Here is a 26,435-nt window from a genome sequence, read left to right on the forward strand (position 1 = left end):
GAAGGGACGCAGCTAAGTTACTTAGTAAGAACGAAGCCTGCTTAGCCCTGGGGTTGGTTGGTATGGGGGATGGGGCAGCTAAACGTGCAATGCTTACCTAAAAGAGAAGATACGAAGTCCCCATGCAAGGAAGCCACCTCCCTTGGGAGTCTGTTCCAGAGTCCGACAACCCTAATCATGAGGAAGTTCTTTTTGATATCCAACCTAAACCTACTCTCCATCAGCTTATGACCGTTGTTTCTGGTTATTCCAATGAGTTCTCTGGTAAACAGAGCATCTCTTATTTCATGATTCGGCCCCCCCAATCAATTTGTATTCTGCCACAAGATCCCCCATCAGCCTTCTCTTGCGGAGGCTGAAAAGGTCCAGGTCCCTCAGCCTTTCCTCATAAGGCCTTCCCTGCAGGCCTTTAACCATATGAGTGGCCTTCCTCTGGACCCTCTCAAGGTTGTCCACATTCTTCTTTAATTGTGATGCCCAGAATTGGATGCGTTACTCTATCTGTGGCCTGACCAGTGCTGCATAGAGGGGGAGCATCATCTCCCTGGACATGTTTGTGATGCACCTACTAATGCATGACAAAGTGCAGTTAGCTCTGCTAATTGCTTTGTCACATTGATGACTTATATTCATCTTGGAGTTGTCAGTGACTCCAAGATCTCTTTCTGTTGCTGTGTTGCTGAGAAGGATATCCCCCAGCCTATTGGATATCCTCCAGCCTAGTGTACTGGTGATTCCATCTCCCTAACTGCAGCACCTTGCACTTGTCCTTTTTAAACTGCATTCTAGTGTTCTATGCCCACTTCTTTAACCTGTCCAGGTCTGCCCGGATTCAGTTTCTTCCCATCAGTGTGTTTGCTTTGCCCCATAGCTTGGTGTCATATGTGAACTTGAACAGAGTGCTTTCTACGCCCTCATCCAGGTTGATGATGAAGATATTGAGCAGCACTGGCCCAAGGACTGAGCCTTGGGGACCCCACTGTCCATATCTTTTCCAGATCAATACTGACCCATCCACCACCACTCTCTGGGTATGACCCTTAAGCCAATTTGCCACCCACATGATTGTGTAATTGTCTATGGCATGGCCGTTCAATTTTTTTATAAGAATAAGATGGGATATTATGCTGAAGGCCTTCTTAAAGTCCAAGTAGATGACATCTACCTTTACACCTGTGTCTAAGCTTTTAGTGACCTAGTCATTGAAAGAAACAAGGTTTCAGTTGATGGACGTGGTCCCAGCTGAGGCTACAGTGGCCGTCACCAGCTGGTCTAGATTGTGGAGCTGCCACACTTTGGCATAGCAAGTGCATAGCACATGTGGGATGGTCTCTCATTCATAGCTGTGCCTCTGACACCTCTTGTGGTTATTGTAGCAGATGTCACTGTTAATGGTAGGCATTTGAGTTGGGTGCAGAGGATGAAGTGCCTGTCCAAAAAAACATGTGAAGTTTCTACTAGGCATGAAGTGGTTGCTCACATCCTGCTTTGAGGTGAATTCAAAGACCTTACCCTGGTCAGGTTTTGCTAGCATACTTGGTTTGGGTAGCATCCTTTAGGAACCTCTCCAGGCAGGTCCTCAGGCAGGCAGTCATGGTAATGTGGCTGGTTTGGGGGCTGGGAGCAGGGAGTCTCCAAGCTCTTGGCACTCCTTGGACCAGGTCCAGATGAAGCTGATGAGCTTACCAAGGCAGCGTGTGGCATTGTGGACTTGGCTTCACAGTGAGGCCATTTTGGCCAAAATTGCCCTCCAGCGAGCCTCTCAGGTGGCGGGCTGCCTGGCAGTCCTCTAGCGGGCAGTGTTCCTTAGCACTGGTGGTGATGCTGTTCACCAGCTCATCGGGGTGCTCAGGACACAGGTCAGGAGGCGGAAGGTGTAGGTGACCACTGTGATGTCACAGCGGTCACCCATGTGGAGGATGTTGGCACCTCTCTGTTGGTAGGAGGCGTGTAGGATCTTGTTGTTGGCTCAGAGTGGAAGGTGCAGCCACTTCTTCAGCAGCATTTCAAGTTTTGTCTGCCTTGTTGAGGTGGATCTTAGGGACCACCCAGCCCCTCAGGATGAACAAGATGCTGGGGATGAGGAAAGTGTTTGCTGCATCTGTCTTCTATCAGGGGACCAGCTGGGATGAATATAGCTTGTGGGCATCCTGCACAATCCCATGGATAGTTTTCTCCATCATCCCCCCCCCCACTCCCTCACAATCCTCCCTACAGACTCCACCCCCACCCGCAACATCTTTAAACCTCCCCCACACACCACACCCAACCACCCCCCACCCCCCAACACAAGTACTTGCATATATTTCTAAAGAAGTTTCAAGTAGTGTCATATTTAGTTTAATTTGTAAAATAAATAAATAAATGTAAATAATTTTGCACAATTTTGATTTTTTCTGAGCATAATATTGCATTTTTCTGCGCAAAATTCCCTAGGGTGTAACTAAATTTCATAGTATAATAGCCTGCTTAGTCCAATGGTGGGATGGGAGATACAGGAGCTGAAAGTGCGAGTCTTACATAGTAGTGAAGATATGAGGTCCCTGCACAAAGAAGCCACATCATTACAGAGTTGTGGTTTTAAAAGGGTGCATACAGGTACAAGTAACATGCAGGGTACAGTTTTGGGGATGACGGGTACTTGCTAAAAGCTTATATACTAAATGTATATGTATGTATAAGTGTGTGTGTGTGTGTATATATGTATATGTATGTAAAAATATGTCTAAATATATAAATAGATAGATAGATATACATCATCTAGCTTACTGTTCTTCAAAACACTTAACCCAGTTTCAAAACCTTACACCTGTAACAAACCTTGCTTCTGTGCACCTGCACACCTGTTACAATAATTGCACCCGTGCACCCCCCTTTCTGCACACTGGTCTGCATTGCTTTTCCTATTACATTTACAGTCCCTCTAATTCTAGTTCCAGTTGCTACCTTTTAGCCTATAGTTCATATCACTGTCACTGCTGTTTCCACTGTTGCTGTTGTCATCTTTGCTGTCCTCACTGCTGTCCCTCAACCCAGCTTACTTGCTGTCTTCTTCTCTGTCTTTTCCCTGCAAAGGAGGGTCTGTGCCAGTGGTTTCTCTGCCAGGTGATGTTGGCTGCCTCCTCTCCATCCTCTCCTACCATTTTCCAGTAGTAGGTCTGCAGCTCACTTGGTACCATTTTAACACAGTCTGCTACCTCAAATTCCATGTGCCTGTATATCAGGAGGTTGCTGGACTTCCACAGGGCAGTACACAGGACACAATGCAGGACAGAAACTGATGCAGGACACAAACCGATCAAAGTGGGCTGTTCGGTCCCCTGGTGTTTAGTCAGGTGCCTGTACAGCGCTGCTTCTCTCATCACCAGTCTGACCCTTGTTACCTCTTTGCAGAGCCAGTTTACCTTTTCCCACACCGCCCTGGTGTATGAGCAGAACCATGGGAAGTGGTCGATGGTCTCTGCTTTGCCTTGGCAGATTTCCCTGGGGCAGCTGGGCTTACCTTTCTGCGCCTCTCTGTGTCTCAGTGCCTACACTGGGAGTACTCAGTGGGCTATTAGCCAGTTCAGGTCTCTGTGGTCATTTTGTAGGCCTTTGTGGAAGACCTGCTTCTGCACGGCCTAACAGCTGTCACTGAGAAGCAGCTCCGCAATTGACAGCTTATCTTTGGCTCTGACTACCTCCTGCATCTTCCTGTGGTTGGACATGGTTGCTGGGGCTTCCTTCTGTAGATCGTAACTGCTCTGGAACTTGTTTAGGACCTTGTAGAACCACTAATGGCCCACAGTCTCTGGTTGCGCAGTGTGTAAACCTCCCACAGCCTCAGGAGGTGCCCTGCAAAATACTTAATGAAGCAGGCTGTTTTGGTCTCTGCACCAGTCATCAGCTTGCAAATCTGGCTCATGTACCTTGCCCAGAAGCACAGGAGAATATCTGGCATTCCCTTGCCCCTGGTCCTCTTCATTTGGTAGACAGTTTTCCTTGCTACCTTCTTCCATCTGGAACTGCAGAAAAAGACACACATGGCTTTCTGGATTTGGTGGGTGACATGCTTCAGCAGGGGAGAAGACCAGTGTGGTGTACAGAAGCACTGGTAGCCACACTGCCTTCATGAGTGCCACACAAACCCCATGGAGAGGTGGCATGCATGCCACAGGTCCAAAATCTGTTTACCCTTAGCCTCTGTCTTTTTCCAGGCCTTCTTTCTGCTTGGCTCAGGGTTGAACTCCACACCAAGGATCTTGAGTCCCTCACAGGGGACAGACATCCATATTCAAAAAAAAAATAAAATTGAAAATTTGTTTGTATTCCAGGTCAAATTAGAATGATTGAGTTCTACCTGCTCAATCAATACATTTTTTGGAATGAATAAGTTCTGCTCAATCAGTATGATTTGGAACTGATTTGGATTATTTGACCTGGAACACGCAATATATCATTATTTTTTGAAAAAGTATGCTTGCTCCATATGGGCTTTGTTTTTTATAGTCATGCTCAGTGTTGGCTGCATTTAATCAACTTCATAGTTGATTTGCATTGTTGAGCAGAGCACACGATCCTTTTCCAGCAGTTTAATGATAGACAATGTATTTAATGAAGTTTCCTTGCAAACAATTATGAGACGGGGGAATGGGGTTTTTCTGATTGGGGAAAAATCCTTGTCTTGCATTCAAGTAAATATGCTACTTGTGAGTAGCTAAATATAGTAGTCTTGGGGTGATGTTATATCCCTGATGGTCCAGGAAAAAAGCGTAAGGATTTTTGTGGGTAATAATTTTATTAGACTGACAGATCAGGGGAAGGGTAGTTGGTATCCAAAAGCTTTTCTATATCTCTCCCAACTACACAGTTGGTCCAATAAAAGATAACACCCTGAAAAATCCTTCCCTCTTTGAGTAACAAGTACATTCATATAAAGAAAGAGTGGATTTTTTTCACATTTAGAGTTCCTGCCTTCTGTGTTTCCTGACATGTAGATCCTGCAGTATTGTATATGTCATTTTGTCTGTGTCGCATTATTTGTATGCACTTTACCATTGCAGTATTAAGTGCAAGAGGTCAGTTTGAAGTCAGGCTTGAGAACATTTCTAGAGATAGTGAACAAAATAAATAGATGATGAGAGCATTTTTTTATTAAAAATCAAACCACGACTACATACTTTTCTTCTGGGCCTAAAAGTACGAGAGAGGCTAACATGAGAGGTAAACTTTTCATAAGCTCTGATGTGAGCTAAAAACCCATGGCCCATTTCCAAAAGTCGTTTAGGCACCCAGGAGCCAAGGTCTTATTGAAAGGTAGTTGGACTTATTCCCCAAGTTCTACAGTCACTTCTGAAAATAGAACTAATGGTGTGTCGTGTGTCTATACTGTGTTCCTGGAGCTCCTAGGCAGGGCCATTTTTCAGCCAGCCCTGGGGACATAGTGTAAGTTCCTAACCTAGAAGCTTTAAGGGTCTTATTCATTACCAGTAATATAACAGAAGGGGAAGGGGAGGATGACCAAGGAACAGCCCTAGGCACTGGCCCTGGTTAGGGAAGTGAAAAATAGAAACAACTGTGCTACTGAATTGGATGCCACCCTCCTGCTGCTAGTGTAGCCAGTGACACTTCCCTGTGCATCACTGCCACCCAGAGCACTCACTGCTGGTTGGTCATACAGGTGTCAAATTCAGCTGCAAACAAGCCTGTTGTGATTTCGCTGGTCTTCTCTCGATTGCCAATTTAAATAAGCTGTTTATTACTTAAGGAGCCCTAAAGTAACCTTTTTGAAGGTTTTTATTTGTTAAATCAATATGCTTCAGGGTCAGGTTTTGCCCTTCTCATTTAGTCAAACTAGTCATTGAAGTCAATGAAGCCAAAGTGCACAGGAATTCAGACTGGGCTTGTTTGCTTTATTTTTTTCTTAAATGAAGTATAATTAAATTCACGAGCCTGGCAAACCTGAAACACTTAAAATGACAAGCTTTTCTTGCTTGTCTAGCAGGATTCTCCCAAGTGTTTCTAGCTGGAATGTGTATACCTTTTCTCTTCCATATACTCCATAACAGGACATTTTTTTGGAACAGCAGCAGGTGGATCAACACTTTACCACAGCAGCCCAAAACTACCAATCATCAAATCATTCCTATCTACTGGTCTAAAATTAGAAAGCTTTATCCTGAATGCTGATCTTTACCTACAATAAAATGTAGTTTACAGAGAAATGTTAGTCTTAGGGTTAAAGGTATTTTTTTCTCTACAATGTGTAAAAGAAATTTAAAAAATAAATAGTTTGTCTCAGTTTAGTTACAGCTTGGAATTCATATTAAGGTGATAACATGCTGACCCCAACACTAAATGCTCTGTGGTATTTCTGAACTTCAAAGCTCAGTACAGGGAGGGAGGGCTGTCCCCTGGCAAAGAAACACTATATAAAATTAGCGTATATTTCAATTGCCAACAAAGTAAGCTTACTTTCTGTTTGTGGAGTCTTTTTAAATTAATGTTTCAAAGGCTTGTTATTTTGACTCCAAGCCAGCAACATATTAAGCAAGTGCTTAACTTTAAGCATGGAAGTGGTCTTGTTGAGTTTAATGGGGTTATTCATAGGTTTCTGTGATAGGCTGTTAGGGGTTGGGGATAGAAATTACACATAAACACATAAGTGATTGACAACCAGTTCAAATCATTACACAACAGAAGTTCAGTGCACATAAACTCCTTTTAAAATGGCTGAAACTGGTTTAAGATAAACGTGGGTGGATATAGTATTAGACTTAACTGACTTAGGCTAAATCAGTTTATTGAACTTCAGTCCTAGATCCCATCCAGATTTAAGTTAACTCACAGTTTCTCACCATACCAGGTTGCTTTGTACCTCCCCTACAAACCCTCCTTTGCATGGTTGGTGGCCTATCCTTGGCTCAAGCTGTCTACTGCAGCCCAGCAGGGAGGCATGCTGTGGTGCTCTGTGGCTTCTTGACTGGCCCACTGCAGGCAGGTGGCTGCATTTCTGGAATCAAAAGTGAATGTCCGTTCACTTGCTTATAGGTTAAATAAACTGGTTTAACCTAAGCCAGTTAAGTCTAATACTACATCCACCCAGGTTTATCTTAAACCAGTTTCAGCCATTGGGAAAAGTGTAGTATTTTCTTGAATGTGGAGCAAAACTAATATGGAAAAATTAAAAAAAAAAAGGGAGGGGGGAGGTGGGACTGGACTCGATGATCCTCCGGGGTCCCTTCCAGCACAAATGTCTATGAAAGGTTCAATCTACACAGCTTAGACTAACCTGCAAAGATTGAATCAATTCAGCCTTGGGGTTTTTGACTGTCTGTACTTAGCCAAGGACTCAGTGGTCACATTTTCAATAAAATAAAGTGGGCCTACTCTTATCAGTTGGTTTACATTCTTTCAGCCTTCTGAAGAGAAACTATTATTACTGCATCTACTGTCTGCAAAGGTCAACAAAATGCAACCCTAACAGAATGAAAGCTGATTTACAAACTTTAAATTGAATGTAAATGATAGTCTAAGAAAGGTGTGTTCTGCATTTACAGATATCCTTTCCAGTCTTAACTCACCTGCCCTATTTGGGGACCAGGACACAGTAATGAAAGCTATTCAGGAGGCTCGAAAGATGAGAGAACAGATCCAGAGGGAGCAGCAACAGCAGCAGCAGCAGCCGCCACCACACACTGTTGATGGAAAACTGCCTTCCATGAATAACATGGGGCTAAACAACTGCAGGAATGAAAAGGTAACATCTTCAATTTCTACACAGCATGCCACTAATTCTCCTTGTCTAGCTGGAAAATAGTCTGTTAAGCTTGTGTAGCAATTTCTTTTTTACAGCTTCTAAACTTTTTACAGCTTCTGATATTGTATTAGAAACAACTTGTCATTTCAAAGTGTTGTGCCACAAGCTTCTGCTGCTGGTTTACATAATGACACTCAAAATGTTAGCTCTACACAAATGTGCACAACTAAGCAAAGCCGTACCTAAATATTATAGAGCATTTCTATATATATATATAAAATTTTCTGTGTGTATATTTAATAAGGTATGTTTGATATATAAAGCTGTAAATCTACCTCTAGCAAAGTAATGAATTAACTAGTTCAAATTAGGAAAGCTTGTGGCTATGAGATTTTGAGTTCTGTGTTGAAGTTGTTAGCGTGGAGGGGAAAATGCTTATGTTAGAAAGAAAAAATATGTGTGTGTGAGTGTAGCTGAGTATTGTGATAGGATAAGATCCATATGTGTGTGCTTATAAAAACAAGTAGACTAGGCTGCAGAAAGGGAAGGACAGGAACTGGGCTAGGGATTTGGGTTGAATGGGGCATCATTTAGTTTGGCAAAATAAAAAGCTGACACCCTAAGGTGTGTAGGAAGGCTTTGAGAGAGGTTCCAGCCTGATATACTTGAGGGGAGTCACAGAAGAGGTGGGGTTTTGCAGTACTTAGTACATTTGTAGGAAAACATTCTTGCTCTGTAGATTTTCTAAGGACCAAGGCATCAGCTCTGTGAGTGGGCTCTCACTTGTAGGCCTGAGCCAGTGAACTACTGAATCATGTAATTGGCTGAACTGAAGACAGCCTTTTTGATGAGGAGTGCTTTCCATGTTGGCTTTCCCAAGGGATGCCTTATCCTGCATAAGCACATAATAAAGGATAAAGGTTATTTTCCACCAACAGGAAGTGACACAAAATCGGTTTTTGTGCCACAATATTTTTTGTGCGTCTCATTTAATAGCAAATAAAAAAAATTGTGACATAGAAAAAATAGAAACAGTCATGATCCAACTGTTAATAAATAACACCCTTTTCCCCGAGAAATTAATAAACATATACAGACGAAATTACACTTTATGCTTAGACCATAGTAAGGGCACAGAAAGCACAAACAACCACATGTTAAAGCTTGTTACTAATGCTGTGCAAAAATTTGGTTTCTAATTTGATTCAGCAGCGATTTGGCCTGATTCGGTGGCCAAATCTCTAAATCTGAATTGAATCAGAGGACCCTTTAATCTCTCCAAATCAAATCAGAACCCTCCGAATCAATTTGGAAAGATTAGGCAATTCAGACATAGCTTTAAATGTTTTTTCTACATACTTCTAGGTAGCAGATGGCTCATAAATGCTTACATGTTGGGGTGCATGGAGTGGCTCCCCAGTATGCTCTGCAGGAAACCCAGAAGTGGACCAGAAGCACTTCTGGTCCACTTCCAGGTCTGCCGGGGAGCATGCTGGGCCCCTCCCCCCCGGCTCAGTAATTGATGCCTCCTGGGGGGGGGGGGGTGCATCCAGGGTCCCCCTGAGGCTGATCACTGAGCTGGGGGGCAGGGGAGGATGGGGCCCTGTATGTTCCCTGGCGGACCAGGAAGTGGACCAGAAGTACTTCCAGTCCACTTTTGGTTTGCTGCCGAGCACATGGAGAGCCCCGCTACACTCCTGTGGGATACTCCATCTGCCCCAGCATTGCAGCATTCATGAGCCACACTGGTACCTCAAGGTACGTAGAAAAAACATTTAAAGCTGTGTCTGTGTCCAAATCGCTGATTCTCTGAATTAGCATCAAATCTTCAGATTTGGTTGAATCAACTCAGGGACAGTGATCCAAATCAACAAATTGAATCAGAATCCGAATCTCTATAAATAAAATCTCTATAATACTCCACTTCTTTGGTGATTTGATCTCAATTCACAAGGGTTTTATCAATGAGCTGAGAGACCTTGGCAGGGTGCAAATGGGAATGGAACACTGTAAAGAGTACTGTCATATGTTTTTTAATTTGTATTTCAAATTTTAACTTAATAGTCTCCATATGTTACTCAGAACAGCAAGAGAAAGGGTCAATGCTTGTTGAAGAGATTTGTTTAGCACGTTACCCCACAGAATTAACAATGATTAAGCCAAATAATTTTAGAGGGTAATATTTCCTAGGTTTAGTTTAAATGATAGCATTTTAAAACTCATTTGACACAGTTTAATACTATGAAAGAAAGCCTTTATAATATGGAAATTAAATAGTTATATAATTTCCATCAGTCTTTATTCAGGCCAAACTCTGATTCAAGTCTATGGACATCCTAACTGACGGTGGAGCAAAGGATTGGACATCAAGTTGTGAAAAATGTCACACCTGTGATCATTTTATAGTGAAGCTTATTTGACAAATGTATTCCATAAGTGTCACTGGTGTGACATTTAAAAAAAATCAAGCACATAATAAGAATGGGTCCTTAAAATTTGGAAAATTATTATTAAAATGTTATCTGTTTGCTGCAGGTTTGTTCCTTTGGTATTTTCAGGGTCACATTTGCTTTCTGTATTGAATAAAATAAGCTTGTATTTATTCTTATACCACTTAACAGAACCAATAAAACTTTCAGAGAATGAGCTGGAATTTCTTCTTTTATATGCCCTCCCAGAACCATTGGTGATTAAATTTATATATAGAATATTTGCTGTTGGTAAAAAAATAAGCTAGAAGAACCCAGGCAGATCTTCAGATTCTAGGTTGCGATTACATGGCTAGCAGTTAAAAATTCTCTCCGCTTGTAAACTTTAAATCCATTAAAAGAATAAGGTATGAAATTCCAGTTTTACAGGGAGAATTTTAGAATACCATTTGCTGTTTAAGCATCTTATAGTAAAATTTCAGCAATGAAATTCATTATTAAGACCATATCCTTATGTCATCCCATTGTTTGTATTTATTATATCAAATGCAACAGAATGAACCAAATTACAAAAAGAAAGGTTATGGCATGTATTCTGATATTACTACACCTTTTGTACATTGTTATTTCCTTAGCTTTATACCACAGCTATCCCAAAACTGTGATTATTATGGTGCTATGATGTATAAATTAGACTTTTGAAATTATTATATCAATTCAGTTTCTAACTTCAAAGCAAAATTAAATATTTTATATTTTAAGGCCACATCTACATGATACACTACTGCACAGTTGTTGATAAATAAATGCGCAGTAACCTGAGTTACTTCATAGCAGTGCTGACAAACGCCTTTTTTATGACGCTTCTGCGCAGTAGCCTAATATTACTTCATAGTAGCATTGCATCATGGTTCTTGCCATGTGATGCTACTGCTCAGTAGTGTCAAGCTCCTGTGCAGTCGCAGGAGCTAACTTGCACATGTGGATATGGCCTAAGAGTAAAAAATCCCCTGAAAAATAATATATACATTATATTACATTTTAAATAAATGCATGCATACAAACACATTAAAGACAAACAGTTTTGTGTATGGGCTACAGATCATAGCTTTTCTAGTATGCATGTTTACCAACTTGCTTTCATTTTGGTTGTGTTATTTTACTTACTCCTTCATTTTTTTTAAAAAAGGGAAGGATATTTTTTTAAAGAAAAGCACTGTTTTTAATACTATTGTGTATCTGTGGGGTGGGATGTATTTATTATGTTAGTTAGTTATGGTTCTTCTTGGAATCTAGTTACAATTTTAGGTTTGTTTCTTCTAAAAAAACTCAGGTACATTTATTTTTAGAGCCAAATACTCAGTTAAAAAAAAAAGCTCCAAATAATTAGATGGTATGTGTACAAATAAGTAGCTAGAGACTAACTCTAGAAAAAAAGATGATAAACTAATTGCCTGCAGCTGAGGCAGGAAAAAAAGCAATTGGGTTTTGGTCAGTTACTGGTCCTTGAGTTCAGATAACCGGTAACAGTTTGTTGTGCAAATGATTATGCTTACAAAATTATATGCACAACTTCAAAGCCTTTTTGAAAATGTGTCATTTAAAGGTCTGAACACTTTGTATTTTGTTATAAAACACGTATTTGAAAATTGCCTATGTTCATATTTTCTTGCTAAAAATGTTCACAGGGATTTGCTCATCAGAAAGAGCAAAACAAAAATTCAGCGATAAGTTGGCATGTGCAATTTATGATTTTGTAATAAGTTGTAGGTCACCCATACTTTTGAACTGATGCTGTCCTGTGGGCCTGTAAATTTATAGAGCTGCTTTAATTTGTATACCTAAGGCATAAGCTGGGTAAAGCATTTTTTTCTACTTTATTTGAAGCTGGTCATATGTAGGTCAATGCCAGGAAAAGGAAGAGGAAACACCATCACTGCTTTTGTGGAGGAAGTGAATGGTGAAAGGGGGTTCATACAGTTTAGGGAGCATTGGGAAAATGGTGGAAAAGAAGAGTATGTAGCAAATGACCCTGCTAAATGACTTTTTGTGTATCTTGAGCAACAGTAGAAGTAAGACAGAAAATTGGCTTTATTTAGGGTAAATGACCCTTTTCCAGACAAACAATATGCATCTTTAACAGAAATCAGTCATTAAGGTACTCCACCAAAACACTTGTTCCTGGAGTTAGTTATATTTAGTTTAGCATTTTAACCAGGATAATTGACTAAATCTCAATAAAAAGATCAGAATTGATGTACAGTTCTGCATGTCCAGAGGAGAGCCACACGCATGATCAGAGGTCAGGAAAACAGATCTTACGATGACAGGCTGAGAGCCATGGGACTCTTTAGCCTGGAAAAGCGCAGGCTCAGGGGTGATCTGATGGCCACCTATAAGTTTATCAGGGGTGACCAGCAGGATCTGGGGGAATGTTTGTTCACCAGAGCGCCCCAAGGGATGACGAGGTCAAACGGTCACAAACTCCTGCAAGACCGTTTCAGGCTGGACATAAGGAAGAATTTCTTTACTGTCCGAGCCCCCAAGGTCTGGAACAGTCTGCCAGCGGAGGTGGTTCAAGCGCCTACATTGAACACCTTCAAGAGTAAATTGGATGCTTATCTTGCTGGGATCCTATGACCCCAGCTGACTTCCTGCCCTTTGGGCAGGGGGCTGGACTCGATGATCTCCCAAGGTCCCTTCCAGCCCTAATGTCTATGAAATCTATGACACCAAAAGATGCTATATTATCTTTTTCTATTATATTTAAAAGGCCAGATTTGAGTTTTGTTCTAATTTGGCCAGAATGTAGTCAAAAGCTTGAGTTACCTAACCTGGATGTGTGGGGCACATGGGAGTTCAGTGCAGAGCATGTTTCTGCTAAATAGACTGTATTTTCTAGCCAGGAAGGACCTTTAAAGTATCCTCATCAAGTTTTTAGGGACAGGAGAAGGTAGTATAACATGTTTATACTATTTGCCTTCTTCCCAGCTGTTTTTGCAGGTTTGCAAGCATAGATGTATGCAGCTGAAAGCCACAGCTGGGCACCCAAACTATTTGATGTGATTTTCAGAGTCACTTTTTACTTTTATGAACTAATTTTCTCAGCACTTCTGAATATCAGCCCATAAATCCCTAAGCAACTGTGAAAGTCTTTGAATGTTTCTTTGGTATTTCTAAATCCAAGGGAAATGGGTTAAAACCACTCTATTTATCCTAATGTAGGCCTTAATGACTTGTATGCAAAATATACTCTGAATGTTTTTTAAAATATGTATTATTTACCCTTGGAGTTGTTACAGCCTGTTGGTCAAATACATATTAAGACACTTGGATTTGACTTGATAGGCCATAACAGCCCCTTTCGAGGTGTTATGGTCTGCTGTACTTAGGAACTGTTAAATATATGGATTATTGACACAATAGAGTGTAACAGCTCCTCTGGAGATGTTACGCTTCATCATTTATATGTGGCTACTGAATGTGCACACAGTATTTTCCTGATAAAAAACACTGCAGGAAGTGTGTGTAGAAAAAAAGTTACTCTTCACGCGTAGCTTTTTTTTTCTTCCTCCAAATGAGAAAAGTTTCATAATCTTATTACTTTTCCTTGTTGAACAAAGGCGCTAGATCATATTACCAATAAATCATTTGATCATTTTGTTTTTTCATACCAAAATACTAGTAATGGCGAGCTGAATTAACATCTTTTCTATTTTCATTCAAATGGAAGGTATTTCACAGAGAACCACAATTCTTTTCCTGTTACCAGTTTTCCTTTCAAGCCAAGGACTAATAACTAGGAGAATTATCAGGGCAATTTTTTTCAGGCCAACTTACAGAAAATTCACCTTTTAAAAAATTTTTTAACTGGAATGAGTTACAAGTCTCCAACATGAGCCGTAACAGTCTATGCAAGCAATCACATTACAGGCTTTCATGAATCATCATGAATAATAATCTCTTTGTTTAGATATGCAAGAGTTACCCTATTCTGTTTTGTTCATGCTTTTGTAAAACTTGAGGGATTTCTTTTCTCCTTTTTGCTTCAGTTTCTGATAGAAGCCTCTATAATTATAACTGTAAATACGAGATCAGTAATTAATTGCAGATCACTGGAGAAAAGGTGACAAAAATTATACACGTTCAAAGTTATGGACCTTGTCACTCCTTATTTAGTCTTGGCAATAATTCTGTTAGTAATGTCAGGGTTTATACCACACAGACAGGCCGAACAAATAAAATACATTATCAGCCGCAAATGATCAAATCTATATTTGTCAAGTTGTTGCTTTTATTACAGTAGTGCCTTGAGGCTCATTCAAAAATCAAGGGCCAGGCACTATGCATACCTCTAATATATGGATGGTTCCTGTCTCAAAGGGTTTATGCTATAAGTATCCCCTTTTAAATATTATTTAAAAATTACGATAAGAAGGAAGGGGAGACTCATTTGATAAAAAGATCTGATCAGGTTTTCCTCTGTTAAAGGACCAAGGAAGTTCATTTTAGCCACATGAACTCCCATGGCTGTATGTCCCTAGAGAATGGTGGCATATAAGATCCTTCAGGAGTCTTTTGGTGCACAGTATATAAGAAGCTTATTTACACAAAGAGGGTCCCTTATAAGCAGAGAACCCCTGTATATGCTGTCATTCATTTTGAGTAAATGATCATGGCTGAGCTAAATGCCTTAAAGTAGAAAGGAATTTTAAAATGAAAATTGCAGCAGTCATCTTCATTATATTGTCATCAAGGTCCTTGAAGATTTTTTGTGGATTTGGCTATTTTAATATTCTGCTTTTGACTTTATATAATAACAGTAAGCCAACATTTTAAAAATCAGCTCCATAAAGCCCAGCTTGTTCATGCATATATAGGAACCTAAATGTAAGTGGCCTGATTTTTCAAAAGTGCAGGGTCCACCATTTTTCAGTTGAAGTTGGTTGAAGCTATTGTGCACTCAGTGGGTGCATCCAGATGAGTTTGCATGTGCTATGGTGGGCTGGGGGTTCAAGTGGGTGATGCGGCTGGGCAGGACAGCCATTGGGGGTCTGGGAGAGCAAGGGGGGTTGGGGGCCAGCCATTGGGAGGGCTGCAGGAGCTGGCAGGGGATGGGGCCAGGTGAGGCAGCAATCTGGGGGCAGTGGGAGCAAGTGGGGGTGGGGCATGTGGGCCCTGTGGGGGGGGTAGCCTCTGTAGTGGGGCTGTAGCTTTTGTTAGGGGTCATGGGCCCTGTGGGGAGCTGTAACCCCTGAGAGAGGCCATAGCCCCTGTTGGGGGGGGGTGTAACCCCTCTGGGGGCAGCAAAACATATATTCGTATATTCATGAATTCATGAAACATGAATTCACTTTATTATAATAGAGATGCTAGTAGTCTTCTGAATTGCTTTAACACTGTAGATATATCAATAAAATGTTGCCCAACTGATCGCTGTCTCTCTGTCTCTCTCTCTAGTCTTTTTTTGTTTTAATTGTGGAGGAACATGGATTTGGGGTTATTTTACAGAGCAACTTTGGGATTTTTTTATCGGGGATTTTTCAGTTTTCCAATAGGGAACACCAGAATTCCTGCTAGGGAGGCCAGTGGCAGGACCCTGCCTGCTTAGAGCTGGCATCTTGGACCCAGCTGGCTGTGGCTTACCTCCTGGCCAACTGGAGCCAGGAGCACATGCTTTGACAGTCCAAAGCAGGCCATCACACCTGGAACATCTTTCAGGCAATAGCTGCGCAGATGGCCGGGCAAGGGGCACACATGGCAGTAGTGCTGCACAAAAGCCAACTCTCCAGCCACAGCCCACTGGCAGCTGGCCCAGAGGGGCAGATGCCTCATTTGGGTCTGGCAAGTGCAGAGCAGGTCACAGCCAGGCAGCAGCCCCCACTGCCAGACTGCTGCAGTGGGTAAAGGGTGCAGGGAACTCTCAGGGCTGCTTCAGCAATCCAGCTGGCACAAGGGGTAGTGTCCACAGGTGCCAACTGGCTGGGCCACAGAAGGTTGTGAGAGTGAGTAGCCCTAAGCTACTTCATGGAGCAGCTTTTTGTACTGATGGGGCTAGGACAGGGCAGTTTTTTATACTGTTGGGGAAAGCAGAGGTTCTGGCCCTGGGCTGTAGCTTCTCCTGGCTGTAGATCCAGAAGGAGCCAAGCAGGGTTATTTTGCCTCAAGTGGCACAATTTGCTCCACAACAAAGTGCATGTCTAAGCACGTGCATTGAGGCAAAAAGCCCCAGCTCAAATTTGCACCACTTCAATTTGAACTGTTGCAAGCGCACATGCTTGCATGTGTGGATGCATCCAGTGGGGGCATCTAGATATGCACTTTACTACGGAGTTGGCTAATCAGCTCTCCAGTAAAGAGTCACCATCTGTACGTGCAGCGCTATTAGGCTGCAGTAAACTAATTAACTCTGCCGTAGAATAGTACTGCCCAACACAAGTACTATAGTACTGCAGAGTTATTTAGTGTGCTGAAATGCACGTATAGATGGTGTCTGGAACTGACTGGCTCACATGGGTATTACAGTGCAGGGCTGCCTTCTGGCTGGCCCTACACTGTAGCACTTCCATGCCTCAGCCAGCCCTTCTGCAGCATATTGAGCTGGAGCGGGGCAGTTCTGAGCTGGCAGGCTGACCCCTAGATCCCCCGCCAGCGGGGACTGCACTGCCGCAGCTCAATGTGCTAGGGTCCAGGGGACATATTGCACACAGGAGCAATAAATTCTGGTGCAAACTGTACTGGCATCTATTCAGCTGTGCTAGTTGCATCTATAAATGGACCCAGTGTTTTTGAAATTAAGTCCCCTTTTAATTATATCAATATGCATTTAAGATATAACTTTAAGCACCCGGTTTGGGGAATCTTGGACCTTGCAAGTTGTCCTAAGATATTATTGCAACTTTAGTAGTTTCATTTGTAGTTTTAAGTGCCATTGTTGCACCTTGTCTGCATGAAAAGGTGGATACATTCTCCATATATTTCCTTAGTAATGTTGAAAGCAAAATAGTGAGCTAGGTAAAAAATTTCAAAGGCACCTGTGTGATGTAGATGCGCAAGTTGCAATGAAAACACTCAGAAGAATTTTAATCTGAGACACCAAAGTAGTTTGATGAATAATGATGAATAAGTGGCAATCGTACATTTTCTGTAAACACAGATGATTATTGTCTTCACCAGTACTTTTAAGAAATATTTGGGTAGTTCAGAGTATCAACTGATGTAATACTGCCCCCTTTTATTAGAAATGAAAAACATACTGGCCTTCCTATCTTTAGTACTAGACCTTGAGGAATTATATTTTATTTATACTGTTCAATCCAATATTCATTGTTGCATGATAGGAAAAGATTAAACATGAGATCAATATTTTACAACAATCAGTAAAAGCAGTGTTGCTATGAAATTGTTCAGTAGGGTATGTGTGTAGTTCTGACTGAGCTTCTAAAAAGCATATTGTACCAAGAGTTTGTGTTGTTTTTTGGAGCTGTGAGGTGTTGATGAAATGGAATTGTTGCTTTTATATACATTTTATTATAATGTTTGCTGGAAACAGTTCTTCAAATCACTGTATTCCTAGGGTGCTAGCATAACAGTAAGCCATAGTGGGGTTTTTCAGGTCTGATCAGGAATTAGATTTGTTTTTGAATAGTTAAATAATTATAATATCACACACACAAGTGCTGTGCTGAATTTATCTGATACAGTTAGAACTTTATTGCACAGTAATTAAAAACACAGCATCTTGTAGAAAGGGGATCCTACAGTCTCCAACAGTGGCTTTAAAAGAGACATGGGGAAAACTCAAAAGCAAGTTTGAATCTACAATGTCTCATGAAATGTTATAGAGTTAAAATACAAGAAACTGAATTATACAATGAGGGAAATATTTTACTTTGTCTCTGAATGTGTGCGTGCTGCAGAAGCTGGCAGTATACATGCGTATGCGTGAAGGGACCAAACACAGAATATTGGTACTGAGTGTATTAGAAGGGCTGTGAGAGGCTAGTGCCATTGCTGGCATTACCTTCTCCAAAGAAGAAGGTATGGCATAGAAACATAGCTCCATCCTGTTTCCATCAACAAGCAGAGTTGCCAGTTGCTAGTTGGAAAGGCTGTACTACAAAACTCCCATCATGAGTGGTACAGTGGCTGCAAAACAGTAAGTGAAGAAAACTCTGAGTTTGTATGGCTGACCTCTCAATAGCAGGAAATAGCAAAATTAAGGTTACACATGAAGATTTAAGTTGGCATCTACGTGCATCTAGTTGATTGCAACTATCATCGTGTATACTTAACATATATCTTTTTCCCTTAAAAATCAGGTTCACTTTCGTAGTTTTTTATGGCCTCCTTTTGTATGCCAGAACTCATAAAAATCATGTACACCGTAAACTATACACATACAACCAATTCCTTGGATTGAATATAACAGGAAGGAGAACTATAGAAAAGTCTTTGTCATATATAGATGACCTAACTTGCAGCAAAGTTAGCTCTCTGTGTAACTGCTGTATTTCCTAAATGGCATCTGTGGAAGGATTGGTTGTGCATCCCTTTGCATCTAAGTTAGCCTTGTGGTTAATTGCCTCATTCCCTGGGTTGCTCTTTAGAAAGTTGGTGGTGTGTGCATTTGAGCTCAGATAAATTAGATTTGTAGTTAACTGCTTAATTCCCAAAATTGTGCACACAGAAGGTTGAGCTGAAAGAAAATGTATGTTAATTAGCTGGTGATTAAATTATATATATATATATAGACACACACACACACTCTCAAGGGATCAGAATGTAACCTTATGAAAAGTTTAAATTAATATATATTGGACCTTTGTAACAGTGCAAATAATATGGATGTGTGAGAATGAAATAATGAGGATGCATGGTGTATTTGAATACCTGCAGTAATATAATACAATATTATTTAAATAACAGTATATAATCATATGCTGTGTGCTTAAGTAACCTTATATAGTTATCCTTGCTGAGATTTTTACTGGCCACCAGTCTGCACACATCTACCCATATTCAGATGTAAATATTATTTGCCAAAATGAACCAAGTGTTTCCCCACCAACTAATTGCTAGTTTTGCATATGGGCATCAGTAGATTTCTTGCAAGTACCTCTAGTACAATAGCTGGGTTTGGTGGTTGAACACAGGGAAGAATTTCTTTTTATTTCTGTTAGAGATACTGGAAGTTTTGCCTACCTACAAGTTTAAGAATTCATTAATAATAGCAATAGTCGTAGTAGTAATAATTTCTGTTTGTCATCTGCTTTCCATCATAGAAATGTAGACTATACAGGTTTTCCATTCATGCAGGGTATTTCCTATGGAAACAGTAAAAGCTTCCTTCTGTGTATTCTTTCTCTTTTGGAACAACAAACAAACCGTACAGAGGAAGTTAGATTAAAATGAATCTCTGAAGTGAATGCTGAAAAATGTGACTATTTCATTAAATCAGCGTGGAGAATTTTTCCCAAAGCTGAGTGTGCAATAGTGTTCATCCATAATGGGTTCTGTAACTGCTTTGACCATAGCAACATGATCAGTGTATCGTCTTACATGCCATCTATTTACTGATTGTTTCACAACAATTTACAGCTATATATCCAGCCGTGCTCCAAGACTTTTTTAGCCTATCCAAACTTTGAGAGAGGCTGATTAATCCAACATTAACACTTGGTACAAAAATGTAGTTGTTCTGTTTAAATTAACAAGTCACATGCATGAATTATTTTCCTACTCAATAGTTCACCTGTCAGTTGTACTGAGAGCTTCAGAATGCATGTACATATTTTTTCACACATAGGTTCAACCACAGGCACCCACTGACAAACAGAAATGAACCATTATATCATTTTGTGCCCTCTTACATTCCTCTAGGTAAACATGTACCAAATTGATTTTAGGTATGATGCAATTGAACAACACTAGATTAAGTACAACTGGGATGAGTTTGGAAAACTGTCTGATATCTTATTCCTTACTGAAATCGAAGATGCCTTTAATTTCTTTAGGTGTATCTATTAATTGGAATCACATTCTCCATGGCTGGGAATCATAACCTATACCCAATCTGGGCTAGCTCAAACTTTTTGGTACCAATAAATAAACACGCACATTAGCAGGTAAAATTGTCACCAACTTTTGTATGTCATGAAAAGAATTGGGCAAATAAGGCAAAACAGTATTTGCAAATGTTTGTTTGAAATCTGATTAATGGTTTTGGCCATGCTCATTCCTTCCTTTGTTTTCTTTTCACAAATACTCATGCAAACGGATTTTTGTTTGTATGGCTGTATTTGCATATGAAGACGGGTGTTTGTGCACAGCTACAGACGTTTACTATTCATGCCAAAATTGCTCACCCCCCCATGTTAAAGATGGAAGCCACGATTCACCACCCTGCCTAAATGCTGATCAGTTGGAGGAAGGGGGCAGTAGGGAGCTGATTTACAGCTGTCTGTTTCGAGACTTCTCAGGTCTCATGCAAATTAAAGCTCTAGAGGGATCCAGTGGGATTTTTAGAGCCATGCAATATGAGAATTCTTTTTTGTCATACACATCCTCCTTGTCTCCTGGCTAAGCTCGGCCCCAGACATCCACATTCTTTCCTTTTGTGCTAGGGTGGAATAGGTAGTAGATGCAGGAGTCAACCTTCATCTTCATGAACTTTCTGTCAGCTGAGAACTCCCCTGTTTGGGGCAGAGGTCAGCAACCTATGGCACATGGGTTGCATCTGGCACAGAGATTCTTTAGATTTTGCCCGCGATTTTGGACACTACACAATGCCACAGTCAGCCACCTGGGACTCTGCTGGAGGTGAGCTTTTGCCATACCACACTACTGTTAAGTAGTCGGGAGAACCAGTAGCAGCTGTTGGGTCCTAATGTCTGCTTACTTCTGACCTGAGATGGGTTATTCCAGTCTCCTGCCGAAAAATATCGGCAATCCCTGGTTTCGGACATTCCCCACTGGCCATCTCCAGCTGGTTTTAATCCAATTTTGCAATACTTGCATATCAAGTCACAGAGCACAAACAATATAACATGACTTCAGTGACCAATTACAGGGCTTGAACAATGAATAGTGAACAGTGAGTTACTGAAGTGACTAGTTTATGAATAATCCATGGGCTAGAATGTTTCCCCAGGGTGTTTGAACAATTATAAGTTGCCAATATATAAGGTCTAAAGTCTGTCCGTTGATAGTTTGCAAACATAAATGGACTCAATTTGTTGAATAAATTAGTTCACTGTGTTTAGTTTGTCCAACTCTAGTCAAATAAAACATAAACAAATCTAAGTCAATGGAAACATGCATCAGGATGATAAATGATCTTTGACATCTGATTGCTAATGCTAAAACCATGCTCATAATGTAGCATGTTATTATTGCACTGTTTAAAACATAAATACCTACTCCTCAACCTGAAATTGCCTAGCCTATATCCTGAAAATCCACAGACAAATTAATTTCTCTGTATGTTCCTTTTACACTGGTGGCCCTGAACATGTTGCAGGAAGAAGAAAGACAGGAAAAACATATCAACTTTTCACATTCTCTCACTTGCTGACATTTTTTGACTGTGGGGAACATGGAGACAAGGGTTGGAAAAGTTCTCTTTACCTCTCCCAAATCATTGAGGAAGAGAAAATAGACACCTGTGTTTTAAGATCAGGCCTGTGCTGACCATGTGGCTTTGAACACATTTTCACTGTTATCACCCTAGAGAGTTTCTGGAGCTGGATGTGAAAGCTGTGTCTTTGTTTAAATCATTGTAACCATTTTCCTGATGCCCTCATGTTAAATTGCTAAATTGTTTACAACTTGCAGCCACAACTATGCATCCAGTACTCCCCCCCTCCCCCAATAAATGGTTACTTAACGTGCCATTCGCTCCCATTTCCAATACACAGGAAAATTGTTTGCTATATTTAAGATGCCAGAGTGGATAGATCCCATCACTGGAAGGATATGGATTAGAACTGTTTATACAGTGAGTCACTGACACATCATGTAGTGTAAAAATTCTTGATCCATCAGTTCCCAGCTCCTTGCCAGAATTCCATTTCTAGCCTGATGCAGTCAGTCTTTTTGAATCTTCCTTAATAAGATTAAACTGGCTGGATGTATTCTTCCTCCTCAGGGATTCCCCTTTATCAAGGAATTAGCTGCATGTCCTTCTGTGCATGATTCCCATGTTTATTCTTCAGTAGAAGCAACTGGATGACATGGTACCATTGCTTCTACAACATCGTTGATGTTAAGTGTCTTATTAATGACATGTCATGTTCTCTTCTCCTTTCATAAATCCCCTAAACTTCCAAACAGAAGCAGTCAATTATCCATATTATTTTATTTCATCTCCTGCCACACCTTTTTTTCTTATTTTCCAGTGAGGTGGAGCATATTTCATACAGTTTTCATTTCTGAGAGTAACCTGCTTAGCGGAACATTTTTATTTAAATCAGAAGTTCTCCTTTTAGCCATCCAACGTTATCTCCAATATATAGACTGGGGAAACAAGTCAGTTTCCAATACAAAGTATCATACCACTCCACATAGTACTTTCACTCCATTCAGTGCAGTGGTATTCAGTGCAATGGCTTTATTAACCATTGTATCCAGACAAAAGAAATGAGTCATGGAACGGGAGAATGAGAGTATCCAAGTGCATTATCTTCAGATGAAGAGAGAATAATTTGTTCAGCACATCAAGCAATTTCCATTGACCTGGTAATTCCCACATCTCCTTTCTGTGGCTACCTGGCCGTATCTTTAGGGGCCCAGCAGACCTAGTTTAAAAAAGAAGGGAAAAAATCAGTGTTCCCTTTTTAGATCTATGCTTAAGCATGTTCTTAATATTAATCATTGTCTCTCAGAAAATAGGGCTGGGAGACCCCTCAAGGGACCATCTAGTTGAACGCTCTGCTCAGGGCAGGATCATTCTGGTCTAAATAGAATTAAGCATTTTCTTGAATGCATTCCTATTTTAGGGGATAGATTCAGGTATGTTTGTGTACATTAGCCCCTTATTAATTTTTCTTTCTCCAGTTATTGTAATAATGCCATCCAGGGACAATGTGTAGGGGGTGCACGTGCACCCCCTGAGCATGGTAGTACATCCCCTACAAAAAGGTGCCACTGTCAGTGTCAGCGGCATCTGTAGGAGCTCCCAGCTGACTGCTTCTGGGCTCCCACCACTGCCACTGTTCTCCCAGCACCAGTGCAGCTGTGCCCCCCCCCCCAGTTACCAGGGGCATGTGCCATTCATGATGCCATCATTGTGGCATTCAGAACCATCCTGGCATCTGATTCAAGCAAAGTGAAGTATGACAAATGTTGACAAATATGTGACGTATGTTCTGTATTTACTTGAATTTAAGATGACCCCCCCATAATTATATTCTATGAATGGAAAATGTATACATTTGTAAATAATTTTCCAGGTGTACAATCTAATTATTTTTGGGTTGTCTTGGATTTGTCCTCCCCAAATTCCACCTGCTAGAGCAGGGAAAGCAGTGGCTGGGGGGATCAGATGGCTGGGGGGGTCAGGTGGCCCCCTTGCCCTCTGCTCCCCCACTTCTTCCTGTCCCACCCCTACCTCCCCACAATTTATGCTTTTTTCCACCTCATGTCCCACAGGCTCTGCCTTCTCCCTACCACTGTCCAGTCTCAGCCTCCTCCCTCCTCCTCTCCCCACCACACTGTAAGTGCTGTTCAGGCTCTTTTCCCTCCCCAAACAGCACATGGAAGCACAGTCCTTGCTGGGCCATGCAGCAGCATTGGCACTGCTGATTGTCCAAGCAAGGGATGGAGTTTCATCCCTGGGAGGGAGTCTAGCCCAAGCCAGAGGCAAGCTGCACCTGACAGTAGGGAGGGAAAGGGCAAAGTGGGGGAAGCAGAAACTGCACAGGGCAAGTAGAGGTGGGGGCAAGAGGCTGCTGAGGTTCTGACTCCAGCCTCAACCTGTGCTCAGAGCCAAAGTCAAAGCCACAGCAGCTGCCTGCCCTCCACACCACGTTGTATGCAAATCTAAGACAAAGGACTCCCCCCCACACACACTAATCGTGGGGGAAGAGGATGACACACCTTCTCTTAAATTCAAGTAAATACAATAGTATTTAGCATTCAGATGGAAGCCTCCGTTGTGCTCTGATATTGTGACAAACTGGGATGTTTTCCTGTTCCTGAAATGGCATGTTCCAGTAAACTATGACCACGCTGTAATCTAGGGAAATCTTTTGTTTTTGCTATGGCTGCTCATCCCTAATATTTAAAAACATTCCCTCAAAATAATAATATCTATAGCTATATTTTGATCCCTTTCCTTTCAATGCTCTATGGCAGGGGTTCCCAGACTTTTTCTAATTTCATACTCCCTTCCAGATTTGCCATCTGCCTGCATAACCCTACCAGTATACATTTTTTACTTTAACCCCTTAAATGCCAATTGTTGTTATAATGAAAACTAAATCTGCCATTACACAATTTCTCCTGTGTACCTCAGAGATTTCTTGCGTACCTCCAGGGGTATGTGTATCATAATATGGGAACCCTTGCTGTATGGGGATGTGAACCTGAGCCTAGCAGATTTACAGTAACAGATTTTCGGATTTCAAGGACTGCTACATACTGGGGGTCCTAGTTAAGGTAAGGTATGATGGAGTGGGGAAAGGATATATCTTCTTGCTTTTCAAGAGGCTGTATATGGCAGAAAAGAAACAGAATAGAGAATGGCCATTCAGTCTCAGGACTGACTTGCTTTTCTGCTTTTGCTTGCTTTCATTAGCTGTGTGGGTAAAAGGGAGGAGCTTCATTGGCACTAGGGAAAATTGTTCACATGGGAACAATGAACTTCTTTTTCTGTTCTCAGCAACAAACGTCCTCTCCTCAGAAACACCTCAGACCCCATGTAGCTGGCAAAGGGCCCATAGGTTTATTATAGATCACCTGTCTATATATTTATTTAGACTTAAATTCTATGTTATAGGTTTAGAGAAGGTGTCTATTTATTCTTTAAATTAGCTGAGAAGTGAGAATTAGCTAAATGGAGATGGATTTAGAGATCAGCACAATTCAGGAAGATTCTTAAAAAAAAACCCTTCTCCATGTGAATTAATGACTTTCAGACTGCTTTTTATAAACTAGTTTTTCAGAAGTCATCTCTGAAGGCTTGTATAAAGTATTTTTAAAGGTAACTTAATGGGAAAGAGAAAAGGTTTAAAATCATCTACTGGGGCTGTTGCAGGGGATATTAAATATTGATTTATCTTGGAGTAGGAATCATACTAAAGAGTGAGGCTTGTAGTCAGATCAATTTATCTGGAATACAAACTATAGCTGTACTTAGTACAATGGCAACATGAATCTTAAACAACTGGAAGTGCAAGGGTAAGCAGTTAATTTAAATCAGTTGGCTCTCCAAATCTTCAGTTTAAAAATACAACGACAAACCCTAGCATTTCAGACTGAACTGTTCCTAAATGTTTCACGCTATATGTATTAAAGGTCTCATTTAGTTAATCCACGTTAAATCTTGAACTACCCCTCCTGCATCATGTTGCAAGTAGAAACAGAAACCCACAGTTCAAAGCCATCCCAAGTTTTAAGTTTTTAATTTCCCCAAATCTCTTGAAAACCTATTGCAAATAATTCAAGTAATCTGGCAAATAACACGGTAAGCAATTTTCTGCTACTTGCCCTTGCTACTATACTGCCAAACGTTTGGTCATAATATAAAATTTGGCTCAAATTGTACTTAACCAACAAAATGATTATGCTCCCTTCTCAGACATAAATTGCCAGCTAATGGTATGGGCTAACGTTGTTTCAGCCTGTATGAGCATGCATAGGTTCATAGTAGGAAGTTCTTTATCTATGTGTGACATCAAAACAGGAATTCCCAGATAATTTAAGTGTTGTTATTGCTTGTGTTTATGCTGTGTTCTTAATATGTATTCCTTCAACAACAGCGAAGTCTTTAATGTTCCATGACTGAAAAATACATTAAATAGATGTATGGGCAAGGCCACATGGCCTAGCAACCAGACTGCTGGCCTGAGCCTTGGGATCCATGGGCTCAATTCTCAGCTGTATCACTGGATTTCCAGGTGACCTCTAGCAAGTCACTTCCCATCTCTATACCTCAGTTATCCTGTGGGTAAAATAGAATTATACCACCCTTTTTGATAAAATTACTTGAATTCTACTGCTGAAAAGCATCTGAAACAACAACAACAATAAATACAAAATTAAGAAAA

At 40.9% G+C, this 26,435-nt stretch overlaps 1 protein-coding gene across 20 annotated transcripts in view; it reads left to right on the forward strand.

The window, feature by feature from the left end:
- SOX6 (SRY-box transcription factor 6) overlaps positions 1 to 26,435 on the forward strand; it is a 536,736-nt gene that overhangs the window by 440,894 nt on the left and 69,407 nt on the right. For all 20 annotated transcript variants that reach the window (XM_090032599.1, XM_090032598.1, XM_090032613.1 and 17 more), the window contains one exon: positions 7,539 to 7,738. In XM_090032599.1, coding sequence (XP_089888725.1) covers positions 7,539 to 7,738 — 200 coding nt within the window. The remainder of the gene's footprint in view (positions 1 to 7,538; positions 7,739 to 26,435) is intronic.

Source organism: Crocodylus siamensis, chromosome 2, assembly GCF_052110815.1.
Source record: "Crocodylus siamensis isolate JL-2025a chromosome 2, ASM5211081v1, whole genome shotgun sequence".
Taxonomy (NCBI): domain Eukaryota; kingdom Metazoa; phylum Chordata; order Crocodylia; family Crocodylidae; genus Crocodylus; species Crocodylus siamensis.